General features: G+C 35.8%; 2 protein-coding genes across 2 annotated transcripts in view; one reads left to right on the top strand and one right to left on the bottom strand.

Annotated features, from left to right (window-relative positions):
• The window catches only part of LOC138705090 (beta-glucuronidase-like), a 155664-nt gene that overhangs the window by 77618 nt on the left and 51174 nt on the right, over positions 1-26872 (top strand). The window lies entirely within an intron of this gene.
• Positions 1471-26872, bottom strand: LOC138705086 (beta-glucuronidase-like). The gene is made up of 13 exons (XM_069833705.1): positions 26813-26872; positions 20840-21080; positions 19182-19364; positions 17485-17651; positions 13330-13472; positions 11895-12091; positions 10274-10420; positions 9717-9889; positions 8064-8213; positions 6402-6486; positions 6017-6193; positions 3352-3490; positions 1471-1929 (listed from the first exon to the last, which is right to left on the bottom strand). Exons 2-13 carry the CDS (start codon positions 21068-21070, stop codon positions 1739-1741), a joined length of 1983 nt encoding a protein of 660 aa, XP_069689806.1. The 5' UTR covers positions 21071-21080; positions 26813-26872; the 3' UTR covers positions 1471-1738.

Raw genomic sequence — 26872 nt, 5'->3', positions numbered from 1 at the left:
TTCCCTCTATATCCACAGACCTCAAAGTGGGCTGACAACCGTCAAGCAACCAACTTCGAGTGCACACTAACTCCGTGTGACTTAAATTGTGGTTTTCTGTTAACGAACAGTGACGTGTATTATGCAAATGAAGATTTCAGGTATAACTCGATTAGAGTTCCCGGGTAGCTCAGTGATAGAGCGTTGGTACGTTAAACCAAAGGTCCCGGGTTCGATACCCGGCTCCGGAACAATTTTTCCCTCGAAATTATTCAAAGTGTCGGTTAGAATTCCCAGGTAGCTCAGTGATAGAGCGTTGGTACGTTAAACCAAAGGTCCCGGGTTCGATACCCGGCTCCGGAACAATTTTTCCCTCGAAATTATTCAAATGTGTCGGCTGAAGTTCCCGGGTAGCTCAGTGATAGAGCGTTGGTACGTTAAACCAAAGGTCCCGGGTTCGATACCCGGCTCCGGAACAATTTTTCCCTCGAAATTATTCAAATGTGTCGGTTAGAGTTCCCGGGTAGCTCAGTGATAGAGCGTTGGTACGTTAAACCAAAGGTCCCGGGTTCGATACCCGGCTCCGGAACAATTTTTCCCTCGAAATTATTCAAATGTGTCGGTTAGAGTTCCCGGGTAGCTCAGTGTTAGAGCGTTGGTACGTTAAACCAAAGGTCCCGGGTTCGATACCCGGCTCCGGAACAATTTTTCCCTCGAAATTATTCAAATCAACTTTACAGGGAGTTATACCTGAAATCTTGATTTGCAGAAGATAACGTATCATTTATTTTCAATCTTAAACAATTATTTTGTATCACTTTTGTAATATCACATGAAACAGTTCTATGATCCAGAGAAGCTTTATTAACAAAATAAAGGAACATTTGTAACATAACCAGCAAGTCATCCATTTCTCTTTACTCAATACCAAAGCCAGGCGCAATTAATCGATAGCAACATATGAAGAAAATTTGTCAGCTTTGGATTCCGAATTAAATTTCTTTCATAATTTCTTTCCTACAATTTTTAGTGCTAAGATGCCATAAAATGTTGTATCCAACTCGTGGATAATCTTATTATGGCACTCGTGATAATTCATTCATGCCATAATTATCAAAATTATCCACTTGTTTCATAAATAATTATTGTATAAATCTCAACTGAACAGTTGACGCGTTGAACTTTATCTTCATTCAATGATTTTGTTCTCATGTTTCTTGGAAATTAAAACGAAACCTACAATTTATTCACTATATTCTACGACTTTATACATCCCTAATTAAGACGCTATGATACCGAGTTCAATCTCTGCTTACTGTATGTACACAGCAGACAGGTAGAATGTTTGTGGACGGTGATATGAAGAGGTGGTGTATCAGTGCCCACGCGGGAACATTGTGCCCATCCTTGAACTAAAGAATTTCCCTCCTCTACCCACAATGGCGTGTAAATTCGGATAAAAGGAGAGGTTAAACAGAGTGAGTAAGTAAATTAAAGAAAATCAAAACAATTTCTGTAATTTTGCTTCGATCTATAGAAAGTGCAGTATCTCGTCATATAAACGTGTTTTCATGTTGTGTATGCCTACACTATAGAGGGAAGTTTTACGTTTTTTAAACTGCTACATTTAATAACAATAAGTATATACAACGTTATCATAACATACTCTTATATTTATAATAATTTATTGAATTAATTATGCACACTATCTTTGATCAAAGCTACAGACTGCCAGCAGAATATAACATTAACAAAAACTTTATAATTCATTCCTCAAGGACTTCTTCGATTTTGGTGAAATAATGTACTCGTCCAAATCGCTTGGGGGCGTCGCGTTGTCCAGCTCTTGAGCCACGGCCCAATAGCGTTTCCTCAGCAGATGTGCAGAAGCCTTTGGCTGCCTCTCCCTAGTGAAGACTCCCTTCTTGTTGCCGCCAACTCTGGTATAAGCTGAGAAATACAAATCATATAAAATATTTTCGGATAAATATGCTCTAGATGAAACAATTTCATTAAATGGCGGCCGTCCGTTGAATTCCAGATATTTGGATTACATTATTCCAATCTGTATGAAATATACGAAATATACGTATAATACTAAACTGCCCCCCCCCATTGAGGGTAGCCCTTACGGACTCAGTATATCCTCAAAAAATTATTATACATATGTAAACATAGATATTAAATTTTAAAGAAGGGAAACAAAGAAAAGGACGTGAAAAATTACAATTGCTATTAATATGGCACCATGTGATTAATTAGGATTTGGCAGGATTTTTTTAACACAACTATCACAAAGTCATCCCTCAGAGATGTTGGCAGATCAAACTGCCGTCGAAATTCTTCGAAAAAAGCTGGTGTAGTCCCTCGAGCACCTATGAGCAAGCCGAATACCTCAACGTGAATTAAGGCATATTTCAGACTGTAGACTCATAGATCGACTTCTTCTCAAGATGGACCTCGGCTAACTGATGACATTCTACTTCAAAACGTATCGTGGGGTCCACAATGATGCCCTGTTTAGTGTCAGCATTGTACGCTAAAATATCTACTCGTTTCGTTGACCCATTTTCAGGTAGACAGGAGATTTCTTCTTCTACTATCCAGCCCTTATTTCTTAATGCGGCAGCAATTTTGGATCTTACAAGATGATGTCTAGAGTTCCTCAAGAACAATCCCTGTTCACAGAATACCAAGACGTGTGCCAAAGTTTCAATCTCCGGGCAGCCATACCTGGTGCAGGTACCGTCAAAAGATCTGCCGGGAACGGAACGGACAGCTGCTAAATTTGCTGTCATTTTCAGGCTAGATATCCATTCACTAGTCGAAAGTCCTTTCTTGTTTGCAATCCAACTGTTGGCGGCTGTTACTTCACTATACATCTCAACACCTTTTCTCCGTCCTGAAAGGGTCTCATGATTCATATTCACGACCTCGCAATTATTCTCGAAAATTTCGAATTGTAGCTTTAGTAAAGTCTTCGGGAAAAGAAAGGCAGAGGGAATCGCACAACGATTTGAGTTCGACATCTAATTGTCTCAAAGCCAGATTATATTACAATAAATTGCTGCCAAATCATCGTAATCGTTAAGGCGAGTTCAAGATGACTTCCAGAAACACTTTTATGTATCGTTTGATACATAAGAAATTCAATTAGATTATTAGAATATTATTTTTATTAAACTTACTTTTACGCCCACTTAATACTTTGAATACAATAATTCTAGAGATGACATTCTTTCATTCAGTATTTTCAATTACGCTTTTTCCTAGGTATGGTACTCCGCTATCATTCAAAACATGCAAAGCCTTATTTGATTTTTCATGTATTAAACCTTTTCTCTAATATGCTTGTAACTATATTGCACTTACTCTGAGCGGTGTTGAAGTCAGCAAAATTCCAAATCATTTCTCCTATGAAAAATCCTTCCTTCATGAGATTATCAAATGCCTCGAAGTGTTTGGATAGTACAGTTACTTGGTATTCTTCGGACCAAATGTACTCTGGAGACTAAAATATAACATAATTAATAATAATAATAATAATACTAATAATAATAATAATAATACTAATAATAGTGTAATAAATAAATGTAGAATGTTTAGGAAAATGGCTATACTTTTTCTAATTGAATACATTCAAACACCAAGAGTATATATGTCCACGTTATGGCAAATGAAGCAATCTAATGCAGTTTTATGATTCATACTGATGCCTCTTTTAATATAAATGTTTTCTAAGCACTACCCCAGATCACATATAGATTGCTCATTCCTATGTTAAAATCGGTTGCACTTTGAAGAGAACAACCGCCAGGATCGCCACCCGTCCGCCGTAAACGAACACGAGATGGCAGTACAGTCGCTAATTCAATTCAAATGGGAATTATGACGTAACTCCTTATGTAACAACTAGATGGCAGCATAGTAAACCTAACAAAAGTTGTTACTGTCAAAGCCTATAACGCCGAGTAATCTGGGAATATATATATATATATATATATATATATATATATATATATATATATATATATATATCTAGGGCACTACTTATCTTTTCATTGTCTTCAATGTAATATTTAAAAAAAAACGCTTAATGCGGGGTGAGAAAAGAACTTTTTTTTACCAGAAGGCATTCGTTTTTATTTCTAGAATTAAACTGTAAAATAATAAATTTGTAGCATGACAGCTCTTTCTTTCAAATGTATTTTCTAATCTTTCATTCTTCCCGGTTTAGTGACATGCTTTTCCTGACAAAACTAGTATACTGTTGCAGTTTGACACTCAGATATCCCTTCCTTGTGTCTGATAAAATGCAGTAGTGTGTAATTAATACTGTCTAAGAGATGTGTTCAAAATAGCAACTACTGAACTTTAATTGATACCCATACTATTCCTTTCGACTTCTCGCTTCTTAATAAATGCAACACATGTTACTTTGCATTATTTGGTGGTGTTTTCAGATTGTGTGCATGTTACGTCAGGCGACTCTAAAGTATACACGAGAGATAGTGAGTAGTTTCTATAGCTGCTAGGTGCGAAAAAAACCAAGACTTGAAGGCGGCACAGCCGGTTCGAACTTCCCGGCCTTCTGCTAGAAACGGCAATGATTTAGCTCAACTATGTTACTCCAAAAACTATGGAATGACTAACGTCGTAGGCTTCAAAAATTTTTGGACCTTAAGATAAACATTTATAATAGAGGGCGGGAAAATGTGCGTTACCACGCGATACAGGTTAGTTTGGTCTGAAGTATGGATGACGACACAGGTACAAGCGCAATAACATAAATGCACCACGAGAGGGCGGTAGTACGAGTAGAAACCACAAATGATCTTCAGTGTCAACTTCTAGTCGTATGAGAAAGAAAGCCAGGTGTTTACAATAATGTTTATTGCCTTTGTGAAGGTAGTAGTGTTGTATAAAAGTGATTTAAGATACCTGAGTCGAAGGATTTGGAATTAAACAGTCTAAGAAACAAATACGGAAGAGAGATTTTGATCCCGCAAGGGGAAAATATTTTCTGTGCCGTGCGCAAATGTGAAATTAAAATACGTAGGAAATATTACATAGAGCGGCATTGTAACAGCAAGAAACATACCGAAAACGTACAAAGATCTTCGACATCAAATAATGAAAAACATACACGATCTGAATTGAATGTGGATTTATGTAATATGATTTCTGCAAATACTCCGTTCAAGAAACTTGATAATCCACAGTTTATAGGTGAAAAGGTGAAAGAAAAATTCCTTAAATTCTGCAAAAAAAAAAAAAAAAAAAAAAAAAAAATACCGGTTATACAGTTCTGTTCAACATTTTGAGTGGAGGGAAAAACGACGATACTACAGCTATTTTTTCATTTGCACCTCTAACATCTTTTAACACGGAAAATAGCTTTTCGATGTTGAAAAACTGTTTGAGTGAGAGAAGTCGAACTTTCTCTTTCGATAATTTACGGATGTATTTTGTGGTTCAGTGCAATGCATGCTTTAATCATCAGGCCGTGGCAGGTAACATTTGAGGTAAGTTTTTAAATCATCAGAACTGTATTACAACTTCATTCCAGTATTTATAGATCGACTGAATGGAGTGATGAGGTTCTCATTACCAGACTGTACTCTCTTGCCGCTGTTTACGTGAGTGAATGAAAACAGTATAGTCCGTTGATACAGCTGACACCAGCGTTTTTGGAGTATGTTCTAGAATATAGTGCCCAGTTTGTGAGCATGTTGCTAGTGCAGCTGAGAATAGTACCACTTCCTATACACGTCACATCAGCCATTTGCCAAACACAGTTGTCAAACTGACTGCGGAAAATATAAAACACTAGCACTTAACATTCCCATTACCTATTTCACACGCCAAAAACGGTGACGCATAACGCACATATTTCCGCCCTTTAATAATAATAAACCATATTGAATGTACTAGTGTTGCTGGTACCGTCTGTATATTTACAAATTACTGTACGTAAGAAAGAATTTTATAAGATGACGTCAGTCGACAATATTTAGGCAGAAGCTACGGTGCTTACTATATGCAATCCCGGCATGGTATCCGCTCCGTACTCCGTCATGATGATTGGTTTGTTGTATTTGGTGAACCAGTCGCGCGCTTCACTCATCACGTTCGGAATGATGGTGTCCGTCCTTCCTCCGTTGCTGTACCAGGAGTTGTAACGGTTGAAGCCAATCACATCCATGAATTCACCCTACAATTACAAACACATTGCGCTCGAGTGGCCAAAATTTGTATAAGCACTTGTTTTGACATTATCAACATGGTGGAATAAAAAAGTTAACATTTCTATCTGCCCCTATAAGAATGTTTGCTTGTAAGATGTATCGATTTCTGCTTTCTTTAGAGAAATAGCTGAGACGCAAACAACCACAGAAATAGTCCCAAAAACTTTCACTCACCGCTTTGTCTCCGCTGTACGACGCACTCATTGCCATGGTGATAGGCCGACTGGAGTCCAAAGATTTGATATGTTCAGCAACCGCACTAAAAATATCAGAATATACAATGCAATGTTAAAAGGTTTTACGTATATTGTATTTAATTACGTTTTAATAACTGCAGAGGATATTTAGTGTCGAAATTCAACGTGAACGAGAAATGGTCGACAAATTATACCTCAACCCTATTACATACTTACAAATGGCTTTTAAGGAACCCGAAGGTTCATTTCCGCCCTCACATAAGCCCGCCATCGGTCCCTATCCTGTGCAAGATTAATCCAGTCTTTATCATCATACCCACCTCCCTCAAATCCATTTTAATATTATCCTCCCATCTACGTCTCGGCCTCCCCAATAGTCTTTTCCCCTCCGGTCTCCCAACTAACACTCTATATGCATTTCTGGATTCGCCCATACGTGCTACATCCCCTGCCCATCTCAAACGTCTGGATTTTAAGTTCCTAATTATGTCAGGTGAAGAATACAATGCGTGCAGTTCTGTGTTGTGTAACTTTCTCCATTCTCATGTAACTTCATCCCGCTTAGCCCCAAATATTTTCCTAAGCACCTTATTCTCAAACACTCTTAACCTATGTTCATCTCTCAGAGTGAGAGTCCAAGTTTCACAACCATATAGAAGAACCGGTAACATAACTGTTCTATAAATTCTAACTTTCAGATTTTTGGACAGCAGACTGGATGATAAGAGCTTCTCAACCGAATAATAACACGCATTTCTCAACCCTATATAAGGAATTAAATCAAATCAAATCAAATTTATTTATTTATTTAATATACAAGGTTTTCACTACATTAGGCATTGCAGCTTGAAAGAGCAGAAGCTCGTGCTCGGACGCAGTTCAGTCTATTTATATAAAATTGAAGAGTGTTAATTCAGCACAATAATATTAATATATAGTAGCGTTCTGCTCGTCAACGTTTTTTAAATAATTATACACCTTAAACACTATTTTCCGCGCCTGCCTGTGCAATACTTGTCTTTTTACAGTCTCTTCTTCCATTTATTTATCTTACACATACACAGTAAATGTTAGTTTTACTTATTCAATGTATTGAAACACTCACATGTGAACAAACGAACTCTGGAAGTACTTGTTACAGACTGATTCTGATTGGTTCTACTGTATTGTACTGTATTTTATTTCATGGAGTGCAGTTTCATAGAAAAGACTTTGCCGACAGACCTTCTACTGCCCCATACTAATTGGTTGTCATAAATAAATGTCTTCCTTACTGTGACGGAAATCTTGTCTTCTCCTGTCAGTAACCAATCACAACCCTCGTTCAGAAGAATTGACAGGCTCCCGTCAAATCCACGTGGAGGCAGAGTTGCTGCATCTTTCCCGAATTCCAAGAATCCCGTCAGTCTCATTTCGAGGGTCACCAGGATTGTGGCAACTGTGCAATGTTGGGACGAGGGGACCGGATGGAATTTGTCAGAGGTGTTTGTGTAGGAAGTCATAAATCTGTAAGTGGGTGTTCAAAGGAGCCACCGAACTGCACTCCTTGAAATAAAATGGAGTATACAAGTTTGTGACGTCACATATCAGAAATGCTGCGACGCATGTAGCAGCTGACCGCCTTCCATATATCGTATACCTGAAATAAGTGTCGGCTCCTGTGTTGGCCGTCAGCGCTTCGTTGGCAACAGACCACATGATTACACTCGGGCGGTTCTTGTCCCTTTTGTAAAGCGTTGTTAGTGCTGCTTTGTGGGCAGAAAGCAGTTCGTCTTTGAAACCGTAACCTCTGAAAACATAATTATTAGTCGACATAAATCTACAATAACAGCTTCAGTGTAATATAGACATAACACATCAAATATCACAACACTTCAAAAAATACTCTCTCACAAATAAATTAATTTAGTAGGCTATATGAAATAGAGATCAGAGATTTTAGATCAAAGTGTATATAGTTTCAAAATGTTCTTCTTGATTAGTTAAATATGGTGATCAGTAGAGTCCGGAAGTTCAAGCATTTATTTTGGCTAAATTGGCAGGAAAATAGGCACTTAAAAGTCAGGAAATAGGCAGTAAAATAATAAAAAACAACCATTTAAAATTACCTAAATAGACAGTAAAATCATAAAAGTAGTAATTTAATATAGTTATTTAATAAACCTGTGTACCACATTTCACTACTCACTCTTGATTATGTTGAAAATCAATAATTTAAACTATATCCAATTATTAATATTTGAGAAGAAAAATTCACTCCGGGGCCGGGGATAGAACCCGGGTCCTTGGTTCTACATACCAAGCGCTCTGACCACTGAACTACGCCGAATTTAATCCACAGCACCGGACCGAACCTTCCTCCTTCAATGTTTCCCTTTGTGGCCTGACTCCAAGTTAGGCATATAGGCTATGTTGACGTATATGTCCAATGCCAACTGCCATTATATTAGGAGCGCACTCAGCTGAGTGACTGTTTGGCGGGGATTCCGCAGTTAAGTGCACAGTAATCTACGTACCAAGCGCTCTGACCACTGAGCTACGCCGAATTCAAATACTGTGCACTTAACTGCGGAATCCCGGCCAAACAAGTCACTCAGCTGAGTGCGCTCCTAATATAATGGCAGTTGACATTGGACATATACGTCAACATATATGCCTAACTTGGAGTCAGGCCACAAAGGGAAATAGTGAAGGAGGAGGATTCGGTCCGGTGCTGGGGATTGAATTCGCCGTAGCTCAGTGGTCAGAGCGCTTGGTACGTAGACGGGTTCGATCCCCGGCCCCGGAGCGAATTTTTCTCCTCAAATATCAATTGTCAATATTACAGATATTATTCTGTATGACAAATTAATAAATCTATAATAAATCAAATTATGCTAATACAGATGAAACGAAACAAAACTTTTTCATGTTTTCGAATCTTCCAAAACAGCTCAAAGCCTACTCGGCTCAAAACTGAACGGAATATAATAAGAACTATTTGGAACAATATTACAGTATATCATTCGAATATAAAATAAAATTATATACAGAAACGCGAAAGAAAAAAGTAATAGGAAAATCCAATTCTGTAACCTCTATCTCTATCACTTTCTCTTTCACAAGGTTTTCTAACAACAAACTTAAAACGTTTAGTCATTCAAACCCGTTGTTTAGAAAATGCTTCAAACAGTCGGAGGGAAGAATCATGAACATGATGAGCAGAGCAATGGAAACTGAGGTTTGTTAAATGGTCTTTTTTCTGTTTCACTATTACCTTGGTATTTCAAAATAAATTGATGTAGGTAGTTACCCAATATTGACACCGGGACACTCGTCGATGATCATGATGCCTTCCTTATCGGCAAAGTCCATGATCTCCTCAGAGTAAGGGTAATGTGATGTGCGGTAAGCATTGGCTCCTAGCCACTTTATCAGGTTGTAGTCGCGAACAATCAGAGGGAAATCGTGTCCCTTGCCTCTGATCTGTGAAAAATAAAATTATAAAACATAAGACATTTTTGGTGGCCTAGCTGTTACAGTGTTTATATTAAGTAAATAAATTAAGTAAGTAAATAAATTAAGCAAATGAGGCATGTCCTTTCTTGCGCTTTCCTCCTCTTGTCTTTTATGCTCTGTTTATCGTGTGTTGTCTTAAACTTTCTCCTTTGCCCCTACTGACAACTTAACTAGAGAGCCCAATCAGTTATGAATATCGAGTATTGATCCAAAATCTTTAGAAGAGCTAGAATGCAAGTGAGTAAAGAGACAAACTTGAAACTAGAAAATGTTTATGGTTACGTTAATGATTATGATTATGGTGGTCGCGACAAAATATTTTGCTCATGTAGTTGTAATTAACTGACTTACATCAGAATCCTCGTGGCGTCCGAATCCTCTGATATAGATGGGTTTTCCGTTTATGGTGACGGCAGTGTTGTTCCACTCCACTTTCCTGATGCCTACTGGCAGTCGGTATACGTCTGCAGACACACCACTGTCTGTGGTGAGGCGGACCTGCAAGATTTGACTCGTAAAAATGGATGGAAATTAAAATGAATAAAATTTCCTAACAATAGTTATAAGCCAGTCGTTTCTTTGACTTCAACAAAACAGTCACTTTTAATTAGTAGTATTTAATTTTTATTACAGCTGGCGCCAGTGTTTTTGGCGTGTGTCCTACACCTAGAGTATAGTGCCCAGTTTGTGAGCATATTGCTAATGCAGTTGAGAATGGTATCACTTCCTATACACGTCACATCATCCATTTGCCAAACACAGTTGTCAGACTGACTATGGTAAAGGTAAGACACTCGCACTTAATGTTCCCATTACTTATTTCACACGCCAAAAACGGTGACGCGGACTGTAACGTATATTGAATTCCTGATTACTCAAACAGAACTATGGTCTAATTCATTTTTTATTTCTTTATAACACAAGGAATAGGGAATTCAGAGCACTGAGAAAAAGTCTTCTTTAGATATTCAGATGAACTGATTGTACAGAGGTGTGAAAATTATTAGAATAATCTTAATTTTTAAAGGTTTTTTTAATAGTTACTTCACAAATATTAATTGAATTGATGAATATTGGTATATATTACTATACTGATGTAGGATGTATTTACTACTAACAATGCCGGAAAGCATTGTTGTACATTGGTATTTTTCTTATTTTACAATTGTTATGGGAATTCAAAAATTATTATATTATGTTGGCGGAATTGGAAACATAAAAAATTATATGCACAAAACAGATGTATACGTTCATTTGAACCTTCACAACAATGTAAACGCAAAGAACAATTTGTTTAAAGCATTTCTTAATTAATTTTTTATGTTTCCAATTCCGCCAACATAATATAATAATTTCTGAATTCCCATAACAATTGTAAAATAAGAAAAATACCAATGTACAACAATGCTTTCCGGCATTGTTAGTAGTAAATATATCCTACATCAGTATAGTAATATTATATACCAATATTCATCAATTCAATGAATATTTGTGAAGGAACTATTAAAAAACCTTTAAAATTAAGATTATTCTAATAATTTTCACACCTCTGTAGCTATGAGACAGGTTTAATTCCTCGTTGAAAATCCACTGCCTAACGTCAATAAATACCTTGTATTACTAAACTGAAAGCGTTTAATTACTGTGGTAACAACTTAACAGATTTCTGTCTCCAGAAGGGACATTATCAATGATAATCTCATTATTATGCACTTATTTTGCGAAGGAATTAGACTTTTTCATATCTTATTTCAATACTCTGATTTGGCTGATATCAAATAACCTTGGAAATTGCTCTTTCCATGAAATTCAAATAGGAGAGCTCAAGGGTCTGTCTTTGTTATAAATTACTTTTTCTTTCGCTGCATCTACAGTAGAAAAAATTAGTCTATCTGTATGCAGACAACGCCGCCGCGAATATTTGCCAGTAAATGGAAGTAGGCCTACTATGCATAGTATGTATTAGACTTACCTCCAGAGTATAGAGATACGCAGGATCGGTGTCCATGAGAAAGGGCCACCACAGTTTGGCCTGAGGGACCTCCAGCTTTCCTTCTAGACCAGCAACATCTTGGATGACGTAATTACCGTCACGGTCCACGAGACTCACTGAAGCTTCAGGTGTTCCTGAGGGATTTTCTCCTGCAGTTACTTTGTAAGTAATAATGCCTGCAAATAGATCAACTTTAATCATTATCATTATCATTACGAGTATAATAACTATAGTTATGACTAAATGATTTTTCAATAAATAAATAAATAAATAAATAAATAAATAAATAAATAAATAAATAAATAAATAAATAAATAAGTAAATAAATAAATAAGTAAATAAATAAATAAGTAAATAAATAAATAAATAAATAAGTAAATAAGTAAATAAATAAATAAGTAAGTAAATAAATAATAAATAAATAAGTAAATAAGTAAGTAAATAAATAAATAAATAAATAAGTAAATAAATAAATAAATAAATAAATAAATAAAGTGACTGTCTTCTATAAAACTTTCAGGCTTTTTTCTAGTTTAAACGTGTGACTGGAAAGAAGTTTCATATTTTCCACTATATTTCTGATTTAACACTGATTACAGAGTGGTGGTGTTGCCATCTTGAAGTCTTTTAGGCATATAATGATATTTTACGTTCTCCATTTCGAGTGTCACAAAAGTCCAAATCTGGCTGTGACCCTTTGTTTTATTAGTTGAATATTTTTGTATTTTTTATAAAGCCATAACATATTTATGTGAGTGTTCAAGGCATTAAGAAAATAAAGTAAAGCTTTGTGATATGTGTATAAAATTTCTCTATGAATGTACATAATATATTATCAAGGTGTTGGAAAATCGTCCACCGCTGCTAGTGAATTTGAATCGAGTAAAGGAAGAAGTTTGTGAATTTAGATTGCGATAAATTGGAAATGAATGATTCAATTGCAACCGGCAAATGAGGAAAATTACACTTATAAAGATATATTGCCAACCAGACAAACAAAACTGTTGGCACAGTGGCCGCTGCAGTAAGGTTTACGCGTCTTTTGTTTTTCTTATTTATTCTCCAGCAGCGAAAGGATTAGATTATAGTAGTACATAAAATTTAGAAGCAGGGACCGTGATTTCTTAGAGTAAATATAACTTTTTATACATACTTATGTATTTTCATTTCTGAACTATTTTTGTGAGTTTTTAGAACGCAAGATCGGACGAAAATTTTAATTTGTACATTTTGTCATAGAAATGCGAAAATATATTTGGATACATAAAGTCACCGTATTCTATAGGTATTTAGTTCTTATAACTATTTCTATCACTGTGTGATATTTTCGAGTAAACTCAAGAACAGTTATCTAGCAATATTAAACTTCGAGAAGAATGTTTGTAACGACAGCGTATACATTTTTGTAGTTTACCTGTGTCACCATTTATATCTGTGCTGACATCTATGTCGTCAATGTAGGAAATAGGTGTAGTGTACAGTACAACAGATCTGTGGATTCCGGCGTAATTGAAGAAATCAAATGTATACCCCTGTACAATCTTGGTGCCGTTGTCTCTGGAATAGAAATTTTAAAATTTGGGAACATAACAGATAATATTATTATAGCCACTAAACTAATAGTTAAATTATTACCCAACAGAGCTCGAAATTCTCTCACATTTGCACTATTTTATTTTATTTTTCTCCTATAGAGCTCGCTATCTTATCTATCTCCACGTTTTACTTTTCATTCTCTCTACTTTCCTTCAGATAGCTGACCTGAAATCATTCAGAGAAAGAGAGAGGGATAGAGAAATGGAGAAACTCTTTTCTGAACTACTGGGGAATCGGATGAGTGATAGATAATTCTCTTTGGCTCAATTTTCAGCCATATATTTTAAACTCATAAAGTACACGTAACGTTGGCTGTTCTTCTCAGTAATTGAGACAGGGAAATAAAAAACTCCCTAATTCCAATAAACCAAATTTTACAGGAGAGAGAAAAAACCTATCATCTGTCTTACTAACTTTAAATATCATACATTTACCTATTAATATTGTGTAAAATTACATTCCTTTACAATTAAACACTTCAAAATCTAAATTTTTACATTATCTTACTCTATACGAGTAATTTGAAATACACACCGCTGGAGTTAGTGGTTTTCTGACTTCCACAGTGTATGAATTAAGAAAAGTGAATGAATATGAATCATGTGAAGAAAAAAGATAAGTATACCACAATTTCCTTATGAAGCATTGGAATATACGAGAAAATGGAAGTTTATTATTAAGATTAACATTGCTAGATTTTTTAATTTCAAATAATATGACACACAAAATCACAAATTACCATAAAACATATCAAAATACACAAATAAAACCACAAACAATATTAAAATGTTAACACAGTCTGATTCATGTTACGGATTCTGTTTTTTCTCTCACTCTCATGTTCTTCCTGTGCATCTAGATTCTAGATTATTACTGTCCGCAAACAGAGTTTGGTAATTCATCCTACTTTCCTCAGAAATAAACTGCATTCAATTTTGCAAGTCCTTTTGCTTTCTTTTTTCAATGGTAATGTTGAATTGTACTTTAGTTGACTGGGGAATGATGCATCTGTATTGTGTTTCCGGAAGTTAAATCGACTCCATATTGCGCCTTTCATAGTCTTACTTACATGGATTTCATAGATTTTTGTGACATTCTGAATACCGTATCACTTTACTCACCTGGTTGAGCGATAGTGTTGCCGCCTACCGGGAAATTAAGCTTGGAATGCAAAAACTCTCTTATTCCATGGAGTAAGTGGAGTTCTGACTTCCACGAGTTTTAAAACAGCCCCCAGAATGCAGATCAATGTCGAAATTAGTGTATTCTTGCCTTCCACACATACGGGACAAACTAAAATGCACCATCCAGTCCATAACTCAATTTTGTCAAAAATTGGAGATGGCGGTTTTTTGATCTCCCTGTCTCAATTTTATCAGATTATTTCCGTCTCTTGCCTCATATTTTTTATGTAACAGGCAAATTTTGCTTGTTTAATTATAACTAATTAGTTTAATTATATTTTTACAAAGCATATTTCATACATAAAACATTTAAAAACGGTTAGGCCTATTACTCTGGTATGTAACAAAACTCATTACTCTCTATTATTCTAGTATAGCGGGATAATTTTCCAACAGCGTCTCTCGCCACAATTTTCGTGGGTATATTCGAAAAGAATTATTTATCCTACGGATTAAGCTACTTATGTTCTGAAATGATTAAACGCTATCTTGTCACTTCCTCAATATTGATCCGTATTGACAGTTCCAAAGAACAGGACGATTCTGCAGCATATTGGAAATACTGGTCGTTTCAAAAATGGTTTGCGGCACTGAAGAACTTCACATACAATCATTTAATAATGGAGAAAAATTCGCTCCGGCGCAAGGGATCGAATCCAGGATGCCAATTCTACGCACAGGGTGTTATACCACTGAGCTACGCCGAGGCTCAATCCACATTACCGTATCTAATCTTTCTCCTTTGGTTTTTTCCTTTTGTGACCTTACTCCATGTTCGACATATGAAGAGTCCACTGCAAGAATGATGGATGTCACTTTCTTATCGAAAATGAACCAAGACTGTCAATGCATAGCTTAAGACATATAGAATGTACATTGTACATAGAGAATTATATGGCATTAATACTGATAGTCATTGTCCAGTAATGATCGGAAAATCACAGTTAAGCTTTGAGAGCTAATCATTTCAAACTTTCAATTGCTTCTCCTGAAAAATGTATTCCTAATGACAACCATCATTCTTGCAGTGGACTCTTCATATATTACGTCATCATACAAGAAGCACAATCATATGAGTGACTTGTGCGCTAGGGACTCCACAGTTTTTTGCACTGTTAGACGAATGATCTATGTGAAGATTATTAATTTTTTGGTCATATAGAATTATCTGTTATGTTTATTATTGAGAAAAATTCCACATATTAAACTTCAATGCTAATGTAATATTTATGGGATACAATAAAAAAATTAAATGAACAGACAGAATAACCTATAAAATTCGGCTCATACTCACAAATCAATTCCATGTAAAAGTATGTAATTCTTAATTGAAACTGATTAACCGTTCGGCAATCCCTGACATGACGAGGTAAGGAGTTCTATAGGCGACAAAGTAACAGGATGAAAGAGGATGAATAGAAAGAGGTACGGTGACAAGGATTGGATAATAAAGCCTGATGTTGATTCCGCAATGTTGTAAGTTATTCAAAGCGAATTCTCAGATGATTTGGAGTATAATTGAGTAATGTTCTAAACAGAACAGATAAAGCATGTGCTGTTCTTCGCTCCTTTAGGAAGACACATGAAAGAGCTTCAATAGATGGCGTTATATGGTCAAATCTGCGAGTATTACAGATGAAGCGGACACACACATTATGAACACTAGGTTGGAGTGAAAATATGAAGTTTATGGAATCAAAATGTAATACCAGGGAAAAGTTGTGGTTTGATATCATAAAGAACGATGAAAATTTTTTTTCTACCTTAATATTTAGAAGTGCCCCAAGAGCACCATATTTTGAAATTTTCACTAAATTTGGAGGTTCGGATTTTTTAGTGAGAGAACATCTCCAGTGGTTTAATCTCAACAGGATACGAGGAAAATATTTAAAAAACATATGTTAAAAGACTCTGCATATTTTTGGTCCCCTGTTATTTCATCTTGAAACGTCACAGAAACCTCAATTTATAAGAAAATTGGGCTTAATCACAAAACTCTTAGGTATGATATAATTAATGAAAATTCATTCTTCTTATGTTGCAGGGTATTTAAATCAGAACAATGGCTCTAATTAATACAAGAAATCTGATCTTCTGCCCTGTATTCGGAATGCCAGAGGGGCTGAACCCATCACAATTACTGTACCTACCTATCATGATGTAATGAAACATTATATGTGGTCAAAAATGAATTAAAACCTGACTTAAAATTAAAAAAACCTACTGTTGGAGAGATTTCTGAAAGAGTTGCTATCAAAAGTAAGGAAATCTGGGTAAAGGCATATATTCTGACAGTCAGTCATACAAGAATAGTACAACTGGTTCGTGCTTACCATGATGAATGCAGAAAAATTCTGTATACTGCAACCCCAATTTAGAGTCTTCCAAATCAAGTTTAAATATCTCATGGTACAGCAATTCACTAGCTATACAACGAAAAACAAAATAATAGACAAATATACAAAAAGGCAAAAAAAAAATTCGATTTTAAGAAACTTCAAAGCCCTTGGGGCACCTCAAAAATTAAATATATAAACTCCATATTCTTCACATTCTTAAGGTAAGTGAAAAGACAAATTTTTACAACGATTACATTTAGAAAAAAGGTAGAAAACAATTTCATGTATAGATTTACTCCACCCTAAAGAACACGTTGTGAATTTAGTGGACTGACAGAAATCATTGGAATGTCTACAAAGTTAGAACATCCATGAATACATTATGTTTATAGTTCATGTAGAAATAATATTAAAGGACAGGTCTGTGTGTTAAGGATGCGGTATACTTACGTTGCAAGTTCGTTAACTTGTCCTTGAGGAACAGTGATGTCAGTTAACGTGTTGTTTACGGCCACGGAGATGAGATTTTTGTCTCCATACTTGAGTTCGGACGTAACTTCAATTTGAAATGGAACGTGGCCTCCGGAATGACTCAACACCATCCCACCATTCAGGAACTATGTAACAGAATGCAAGTGAACATAACCATTATCAATCTATTAAGAGTCAAGTGTGTCAAAAGCATATATAGGGTCTTTAAGTAACGAGTCTATCGAAAAATTAACTATTTTGGATAATTTTTTGAAATGATGATCCTCACGAGAAATAACTCTTCCCGGTGCCGTACAGTCGATTTGGAAACAAACACCCCCTCCCCTTGCCGCCAGAGCTATTAAACGAAAGAATGGTTAGTGTTGATGAATTTCATGTTGTCAGGCAAAATACATTTTAATATTAGATCATACAATCTACTAATTATCAACATGATGTGCGAGAGATCCAGGAGGAAATATACTCTTTCACAAATTATTGAACCTTTTAGTAAACATCTTCTAACATAGAGAAGAGATGTAGTAAATAAGTAGGACATTGTTATTGTTAATACTATATTATTATTATTATTATTATTATTATTATTATTATTATTATTATTATTATTATTTCAGTACATGACATTGTGACTTTATCCTCTTTGGTAATATCTGGAATTGTTGGCAACACTGAAGAGAGGCCAAATTAGCCTTTTAAGACCTACTCTTACGTGATCCTCACTAAACATAGAGGCACGTTAAGCTATAAAGAGCAAATAAATACGATCTTTCAAAGCAGAACTAGTGAGATAATACTAATATTAATATGTTTATACGAGGCGCGTCCATAAAGTAAGTTTCCCACTCGTCACACAGCTAGCAAACCATATGTTGCGCGAAGCGACTGCGTGTACGTGATAGAGTAATGTTCTGGCATGGAGCATGCGCTAGCGGAACTTCCCGAGTGCTCTCAGTAGCTTCGTTGCTTCATGAACTCATGAGCAAGCAGTTGGTGCGTTGCTGCTGTAGACAATTTTCAGCAAGACGCCAAAATGTGCATGACGAGGAGCGCAGTGGGAGGCCAATCATCATCACAAACGACCTTGTGGAGCAACACACATCTGCTTACTCATGACGTTAGGCCCATAGACCTGGCACAGCTGACGATAAATTTCAATCGGCGCTATGCCCTGTACATTCAAAAACTTTATCACTGATCGCACTTCTCACGCGGCGGGAGCTGGAATAGGAGCGTCCATCTTCAACCAATGCAACGAAGCTACTGAGAGCACTAGGGAAGTTCCGCTAGCGCATGCGCCATACCAGGACATTACTCTATCACGTACACACAGTCGTTTCGCGTAACATATGTTTTGCTAGCTGTGGGATGAGTGGGGAAGTTACTTTATGGACGCGCCTCGTAGCACCTCTCAGTATTCTTGTAATTTGTTTTAAACCAACTAATTATATTTGGACTCATCAGTTTCAAGGCACTTTTTCTTTTCGAGACATGCTAGTACTGACGTCTTCTCTAGTCCCAATCTGTTATCAAATGAGAGGTTATCCTTTGTCTGGAGTTGGCAATAGGGTTCATTATGGGATTATCTAACATTGGTCGTGCGATTGAGGAAAGCCTCGGAAGAAAGAACCAACTACGTAATTAGCGGAAAAACTCACCACTTGCGCTGCATAGTGAACACCGCCAAACCGCAACCACACTCTCAAATTGTCGGTGCTCCATGACTTCGGAGCGTAGAATGTTCGGTCGTACCACACCACTCCCACATGATCTCTGACTTCCTTGTCTTCAGTGATGTCGTTATAGCTGGATGGAACGGGCATCGGAATCGTTCCTCCTGTCTGAAACATCACAAATTTTAAATTTGATATAAGCCATTCGATATTTCGTGAAACCTCTCTGCGCGTGAGAAGGAAAAAGTTGACTGGGAAGCTTCCCTTCCTCACTACGCTTGGACTAGCAGCTAGTTAGCTCACTTACCCCCTCCATAAGGCTCTTACTGTATGCTACGGCGCACTCATCCATCTGATTTCACGAGATAACAAATGACCTATAGGGTACTACCACAGTCTAGTATAAACAGTCACGAAGCTTGAGTTGTGAGCGTGCTAGGAACAATAGACTGCGCCGGTACTATTTCGAATTGTCTGTGATGAGGCGATATAAGCGATCCTAGTGGTTGGCAACTATCTATGGATGCATATTTACTACGCATTGACTTTCGTGACTGTGTATAGGCTACTAGACTGTGGTAGGCCTATTACTGCTTTGCGTACACATATATTCACAGCGTGGCACTTCAATACATTACATATTGTACAAAAACGTAGAAATACGTATATGTATGTCTCTTCATTTAAAAGACCGCCCATCAGCATCACAATGTACAAAAACTTAGAAATACGTACATGTATGTCTCTTCATTTAAAAGACCGCTCATCAACATCACATTGTACAAAAACGTAGAAATACGTATATGTATGTCTCTTCATTTAAAAGACCGCTCATCAACATCACTTTGTACAAAAACGTAGAAATACGTACATGTATGTCTCTTCATTTAAAAGACCGCTCATCAACATCACATTGTACAAAAACGTAGAAATACGTATATGTATGTCTCTTCATTTAAAAGACCGCTCATCAGCATCTCCCCAATTATTAGATTCTGGACGTAGGTGTATCAGGTAAGATCGATGTAACTTAAGCAGTATGTATGTAGGCGTATGCATGTAAAATTAATTTTCTTTTAATTATGTTTTACTTAACGACGCTCGCAACTGCAGAGGTTATATCAGCGTCGCCGGTGTGCCGGAATTTTATCCCGCAGGAGTTCTTTTACATGCCATCTACTGACAAGCCTTACGCATTTAAACACACTTGAATGCCAACAACTTAAGGCGGATTGAACCCGCAACCTCGAGCACAGAAGGCCAGCGCTATACCGACTACGCTACCCAGACCGACATGAGTTTCCTCTTGTCCGCACATTGAAAGACATAAGAGACTAAAAGTAATATGTCAAAATTAAACAAACTGGATTGAAGAAATTTATTCATTAATGAAGTGTTCGAAATGTTTTCTATTAGGCCTACTTGCTTTTTATTTTTTGATCATAACTGAAATTAACTTACTGTGTACCATACAAAGGACAAGTTTTCACATTCCACAGTTTTTGTAATATGTATTGTATTTATCAACCATTTCTGCTAACTGTTCTTCTTCATAAAAGTAACTAGTAATCAGTTAAAATAGGCTTCACTATTCTTTTTTATTGTGAATTTTTACAGAATCTAAAAAAAAAAGTCATTCCTACCAATCTCAGTTGCTGTTTGTACCATCCTTCTCGATGTCCAATAGCAGAATCGGCTGGATCTGCTAGCCGGAAATCCCAGACGCCATCCAGTAAATGAGTGGTTCTTGATTCAGATTCAATAGGATATAGTATTCCTTCTGCTGTTGCTATGGGAACCATTATCACCCCAACGAGGGTTGCATAGAGACATGCATTTTTCGCCCACCTTCTCCACGCCATACTGATGATCATGACACTAGTTCTTTAACAGAAACATACATGAAGATGACAAGGGTACAGCCAATCAAAATATTTATCTGTGGTGTTTGCTAACAAGCTAACATTCTGAGGGGGGAGGGCAGATCAAAAAGTTATCGTGTTTCTTCCACCATGTTAACAAAGTCAAAACAAGTGCTTATGAACTATTCCATCTCAAATCGACCGAAATATAGAGAAAATTGACCTTACAATTTCTAAATACAATTAAACTTTTTTTCTACGTAGAGAACTGTGATACAATGCTTTGTGCAAAGTTTGAGGCATCAGAACTTAATAGTGTTAAAATTAATAATATTTAAATTTATCGTATTTTCATAAAATTAGCAAATTTAAACTGTTGTGGCCCCGAAACCCTTTCACCCAATGATCAAAATCATGGTTTATTTTGATGCTGAGAAATTAAAGTTTATATTGACATACAAACAGATTTTCTTACTTTTTATGGAAATGGAGAAATTTAGATTTTTCCTCATTAAGACGCCTTTGCCAAGTAAAAAATATTTTAAAAATATATAGTTAGATTCCGCATTGAAAGTACAAATAAACACATATTTTTTACTGGTGCACCGTTGATAAGAAAGTATTGAAAATATAAAATAAAGAAAATAAATAGTACGCGCGTGAACTAACCAGCTGACTGTGAGACGGGAGGTAGCTGAGACAAGCAAGGCCAGGAGACAAACACGTGATGTGTCGTCTAGCATTCATGGCTATGCTAGCTTTATCACAGGTTTTCATAAACACAGGAGTAAAATGACGCCCAAAGCTCGCTTATCTTCAGCTCTCGGCCAGTGCGTGCGGTATTGCACCGTACAAGTCTAGGCGTGTGAAAATAATCTATTTAATACCCTCGAAACTTATTTCCATACCACTAAGCAAACAATGCCGAATCCCTCTTAATAATGCAAGTTTTTTCTCAATATTTTTTTACATTTTATAAATGGCCAAAAAGCCTAAAAGCAAGTAAAATCAGATTATCTGTCTCTCTGTGTACAATAAAAATAATGATTACTTCTTAACATAACCTACCAAATCTCAGCTTCAAAATAAGGTCTCGTTCAATGTTCTGCAGTAAATGGTTCCAGAGTTCTGAGCGCTGAAAGAGGCTTGTTTTAATAACTACGCAAAATTTGTCGCTCAATAATACGAAAACCGTTTTACTTTCGATAGTATATTTCTGAAAATGCACTCCCCTTAGCACCTTGTATAAGTAGGGAAAAAATTAGAGTATAAAAAAATGCGAGGTTTTTACTGATCGATTTCATATAGAATAGCCCTTATACAAGTGTTGGCCAATCGAATGCAATTACGAGTACAGAAAGAAAACTAAATTTCATGGAAAGATTTATTGGAACAGATACAGCAATTGTTAAGATATTTTTAAACATATTCCCCATCGGAAATGAGACATTTTTCATACCGTGGGATCAATGTTCGAAGCCCTGTGTCGTAGAAGTCAGCCGCCTGGGATAGGAACCAGTGTGTGACCGCCGTCTGCACCTCTCTGTCGATCCCACGATATGAAAATGCCTCAATTCCAGTGGAGAATATGTTGAAAAATAGCTCAACAGTTTTTGTATCTGTTCCAATAATTTTTTTTCAATGAAATTGTGTTGTCTTCCCTTAAGATAAAGTTATTTCTTTTACGGCCCTCGTAATTGCGTTCGAGTGGCCAAAATTTGTACAAGCACTTGTTTTGATATTATTAACATGGTGGAAGAAAAAAATAATAACTTTTTTACTCCATCTTGTTGAGAAATAGTATAAAGGGATAATAGAAAATAAACAAACTGATGGCGTGACAATGAAACAAGAAACGTCGCTTGAATTTTTCGGTGTTAATTAAAAATAAGTTCAATTTTCTCCTATGCTTTATACGTGATGTAACGACATTTTTTATCCTATTATTTGTATCTGCTTATACCTAAAGTGTTAAGTACAGAAAAAAACCCTACGATAATTTGAAAACAGGCTATTAATGTTTAAAGAGAAAGTGTATGGAAAGTCGCTAAACCATAGTGAAAGAAACCGCTAGATTGCTTATTAGCGATGGGTAAGTTTTATTTTTGTAGCTAGAGCAGCGGTGACCAAAGCGGGTGTCGTGATTACATCGTGTAATCACAGACATTCAAACGGGTACGAAGTGTTTCCTGTACATTGCTGTGTGTTTCATTCACGTACTGAAGGCAAGCAGTGGCGGTATCATGTCGATCTACAAACTCTGTCTCTACAAGCAGTAAGAGGTGATTTCGTAAAGAATGATAAGGAGGACATTTTTGTTGTTCTGTCGGACAAAATGTAATATGTTTACTTTGCTCAACGGTTCAATTAGGAGTATAAAGAAACATTAATTGCCACGCTGAATAATGTACTATTATTATTATTGTTATTATTATTATTATTATTATTATTATTATTATTATTATTATTATTATTATTATTATTATTATTACTGACCACTAAGTATGTGTTTCTATAATTGTTTTGTAAGTGAATGAATATTAAAATTTTTAGATCTTCTCCCTAGTAGGAAAATATTATTAGGTTTCATTTCAATTTTAATCTTCTTAATCTTTAGATGAGGGTAACTATTTATTAGTTATTCATTTAATAATAATATTGTAGAAAAACTGATTCAATACCCAACGGGTATTATGTACCAACGAACTGTTAAACGCTAGGAATTGACATGTCTTAAACCATAGCCAGGAAAAGAAAGATGACATAATAGTACATTATGCAACGAGCCTATAATGAAGGTAATTAAGAAGTGAGTACGGATATTTATGAAACGAGCGCAAGCGAGTTTCATAATTTTCATAAGAGCTTCTTAATTACCATTATAGGCGAGTTTCATACGACTTTTTATGCTCGACCATATTTCTAACTTGATATCATTAATTTTATTGTATCTGACCTGGAGCAATGTCCCGTATGTTGTGAGATGTTGGCAGACGTGAAAGTATTGATTTTTTCCGAGGAACAGATGTGCACATTGACCTTGCTAGGCCATAAGAACCTACAGAGATAACATTGAAATAAAATTAGACATTGAAAAACGAGATGACAGATTGAATTTATTTGAATATTATTTACAATTAACGCTAATTATTATAGTAACAGAACATAACCTTCTGCGACAGTATTGGAGTTCCAGCCTCCGTGACTTTTCGCTAATTCTCTTTCGATTGCATATCCGAGAATAATCGATACTTGCGGTTTTATAACGGTAGAAAGCTGACCTGTCATTGGCTGAACAGTTGTTACCTGAGTCGTCATTGGCTGAAAGACCTGACCTTTAATGAGTAGGTGTACTTTAATGACATGCATTGAAGGTCTGCTACCAGGTGTATAATTACTACATTTCAGCATGGTCGAGCATAAATAAATAAAAAGAAGTCAGCTACCTAATGGGGTTTGAAATATCTCGTGCTCTAAAGCTTTTAATAGAACAAAATTTCTCAAAAGAGTAATGATTAAAATAGCTTAAAAAACTCGTCCATAAGAAGTTTTTAATTTTGAAGAACTACTAATTTCTCGACCAAGTATCGAGAGAAGAATTTAGAAAATTTCTGATTATATTCAGGAGGAAGGTTAAAAAAAGAAGCAAGAAAAATCGTATATTATTCACTGGCTCTTGATGACAGCAGTGACGTTACTGATACAGCAAAGCTTGAGATTTTTACCCGCGGGATTGATCAAGATGTTAGTACAGGAACCACCACTGGTTGTAGTTTTCATGCCAAGTACCTTTCCTCCGCCTCCTTACTTCATAGGCTGTCTGTCGCATGTAATCACTGCAGCTCGAATTTTGGTCACCGCTGATCTAGAGGATCCTAAAAAATCACTAAAATCCCTATTAAGCAATAGAAAAGTTAAAATGAATTTTCTCCGAAAATCAATTAAAAGTCGTTAAATTGGCAACGCTGACTATAACATAACCTCAAATAATACTTGTCCACATTCTTCATCACTTAATTGATTTATATCAAATCTAGGCTTCGCCAAGCCTCGTTCCTGAATAAATCTTTTTTGTCAACATTATTTTCTGTCATATCCTCTAATAAATCACATTCCATGCCTCCAAATGCTATGATCTGACGCAGTTATTATTATTTTTATTTTCTTACCATATCCAATCACTCGTACAAATTGGAGAATAAACTCTCTCATACTACATACAGTTATTGTAGTCACCGTATTCTGTATCGTGGCATTGGATTATACCGTTTCAAGAAACACATTATTACAAAAGCTCTCTCTCATCGTAGGGTAAAGGTGCCTAATCCCGTCATAAAATTTCAATTGGCTGCCATGGAGTTGTGGTCTCTGACTCTTAAGTTTGGAAATACCTAGCAGATGCCAGGAGATGTCTTCTTTTCAATTCTATTGACTACCCGCCTTTTGAATAGAAACAGTCGACTGCAGAAGCTTTTGTTCCGTGAAAGGTGGTTGACCAGTAAGTTTTTCTTTCTCTTGTGACCGCTCCTGAAGAAACATTTTATATTTGAGGTAAGAATTAATATAGCATTATAAAAATGATATATTACTGTAGATTATAGTCAGCTGAATCAATGTGTATGATTATTTAAACATCATGAGACAATAACAATGCTACAGGAGCTTTCCCATTTTCGGATTTATTTTCATATTTCTCCTTCCTGGCTCACTCGACCAGAGATGCCAACGCTAAATTGTGAAAATTAATATCTATGAAAGAAAATAGTTCGTGGAAATAATAATAGAAATAAGTTATAGAAAATATCAATTATAATTATAATAAAATAATAGGACATATATTTAACTTAATTGCTGCTGTTGTTAGGAATATAAATAATGAGAAATAATTGTGTTATAATTCAATTTATTCAAATTTAATTTTGTATTGAATTTAACTTTCAGTTTATTTTGTTTATAATATATTAATATGTAATATGTATTCCAGTAGTTACACAAGTATTTTCTATGAAATTTGTCACTTAGACCCTTCTTCTATGTTGTAATTTCTTGCTTAATCCATATTAAAACAATATACCATGACTTCAATGTGTTTTTCAAAATACGCGTTTGTTTTCTGAGCAGTTAATGAGGATTATTTTAGTATCACGGAATTAGGATATCACTCACGGAATTAGGAAACCACTATCACGGAATTTGGATCCCTGTCACGGATTTAGGAGCCACTGTATAACAATGAAGAATCATATATTATATACCAAACTTGTGAAACTGTTGACACTGAATGTTGTAAAAACTGTAGCTGAAGGTCCAAATAACGTCATTTAGGTGTTCTTTGAAAATTTTATTACAATTTTGGCATTAATATAGACTTTATTAAATATGCCACGGAATTAGGCAACTTTACCCTACTCTATTTGGATTCATAGCCACGGTTAGCTTCTTAACCGCTCGCACTCGATCGGTTAGTAAATTCTCATGGCTAGCGTGGTTTAACTCGTAACCGAGCTTGGTGCCACAATAAAACAACATAATACGTGGTTAACTAATATATATTACTTAAACGTTCCTAACCGAGATTGGTGCACTCGGACGTATTGCAGTAACAAATGGGGAATGGTTTAAAACCAAAGGTTTGAGTAATTTAAAAACAACATTATTAGATGCTTATTACAAGTGAATTAACAATCTGTAATATAAGTCGCCAATACTTAGTTTTTTTTTCCACGACACTCTTATTGTATTTTTAGGCCTTACCTGTCCTGACCGTAGACGTTACCCAAATGACAATGTAGGCTATCTAACTCGGACTTAATA

Source organism: Periplaneta americana, chromosome 1 (genome assembly GCF_040183065.1).
Source record: "Periplaneta americana isolate PAMFEO1 chromosome 1, P.americana_PAMFEO1_priV1, whole genome shotgun sequence".
Classification (NCBI taxonomy): Eukaryota; Metazoa; Arthropoda; class Insecta; order Blattodea; family Blattidae; genus Periplaneta; species Periplaneta americana.
The sequence above is the reverse complement of the archived record's forward strand: the minus strand, read 5'-3'. Positions and strand labels throughout refer to the sequence as shown.

Excerpts from the sequence above, each read along its gene's own strand:
- LOC138705086 (XM_069833705.1), bottom strand. The coding sequence starts at position 21,070 with ATGATCATCAGTATGGCGTGGAGAAGGTGGGCGAAAAATGCATGTCTC. Across the intron at positions 17,652-19,181 it reads TTCACTATGCAGCGCAAGTG|TTCCTGAATGGTGGGATGGT; the intron begins GTGAGTTTTTCC and ends TCTGTTACATAG. Across the intron at positions 12,092-13,329 it reads AGATATAAATGGTGACACAG|GCATTATTACTTACAAAGTA; the intron begins GTAAACTACAAA and ends ATCTATTTGCAG.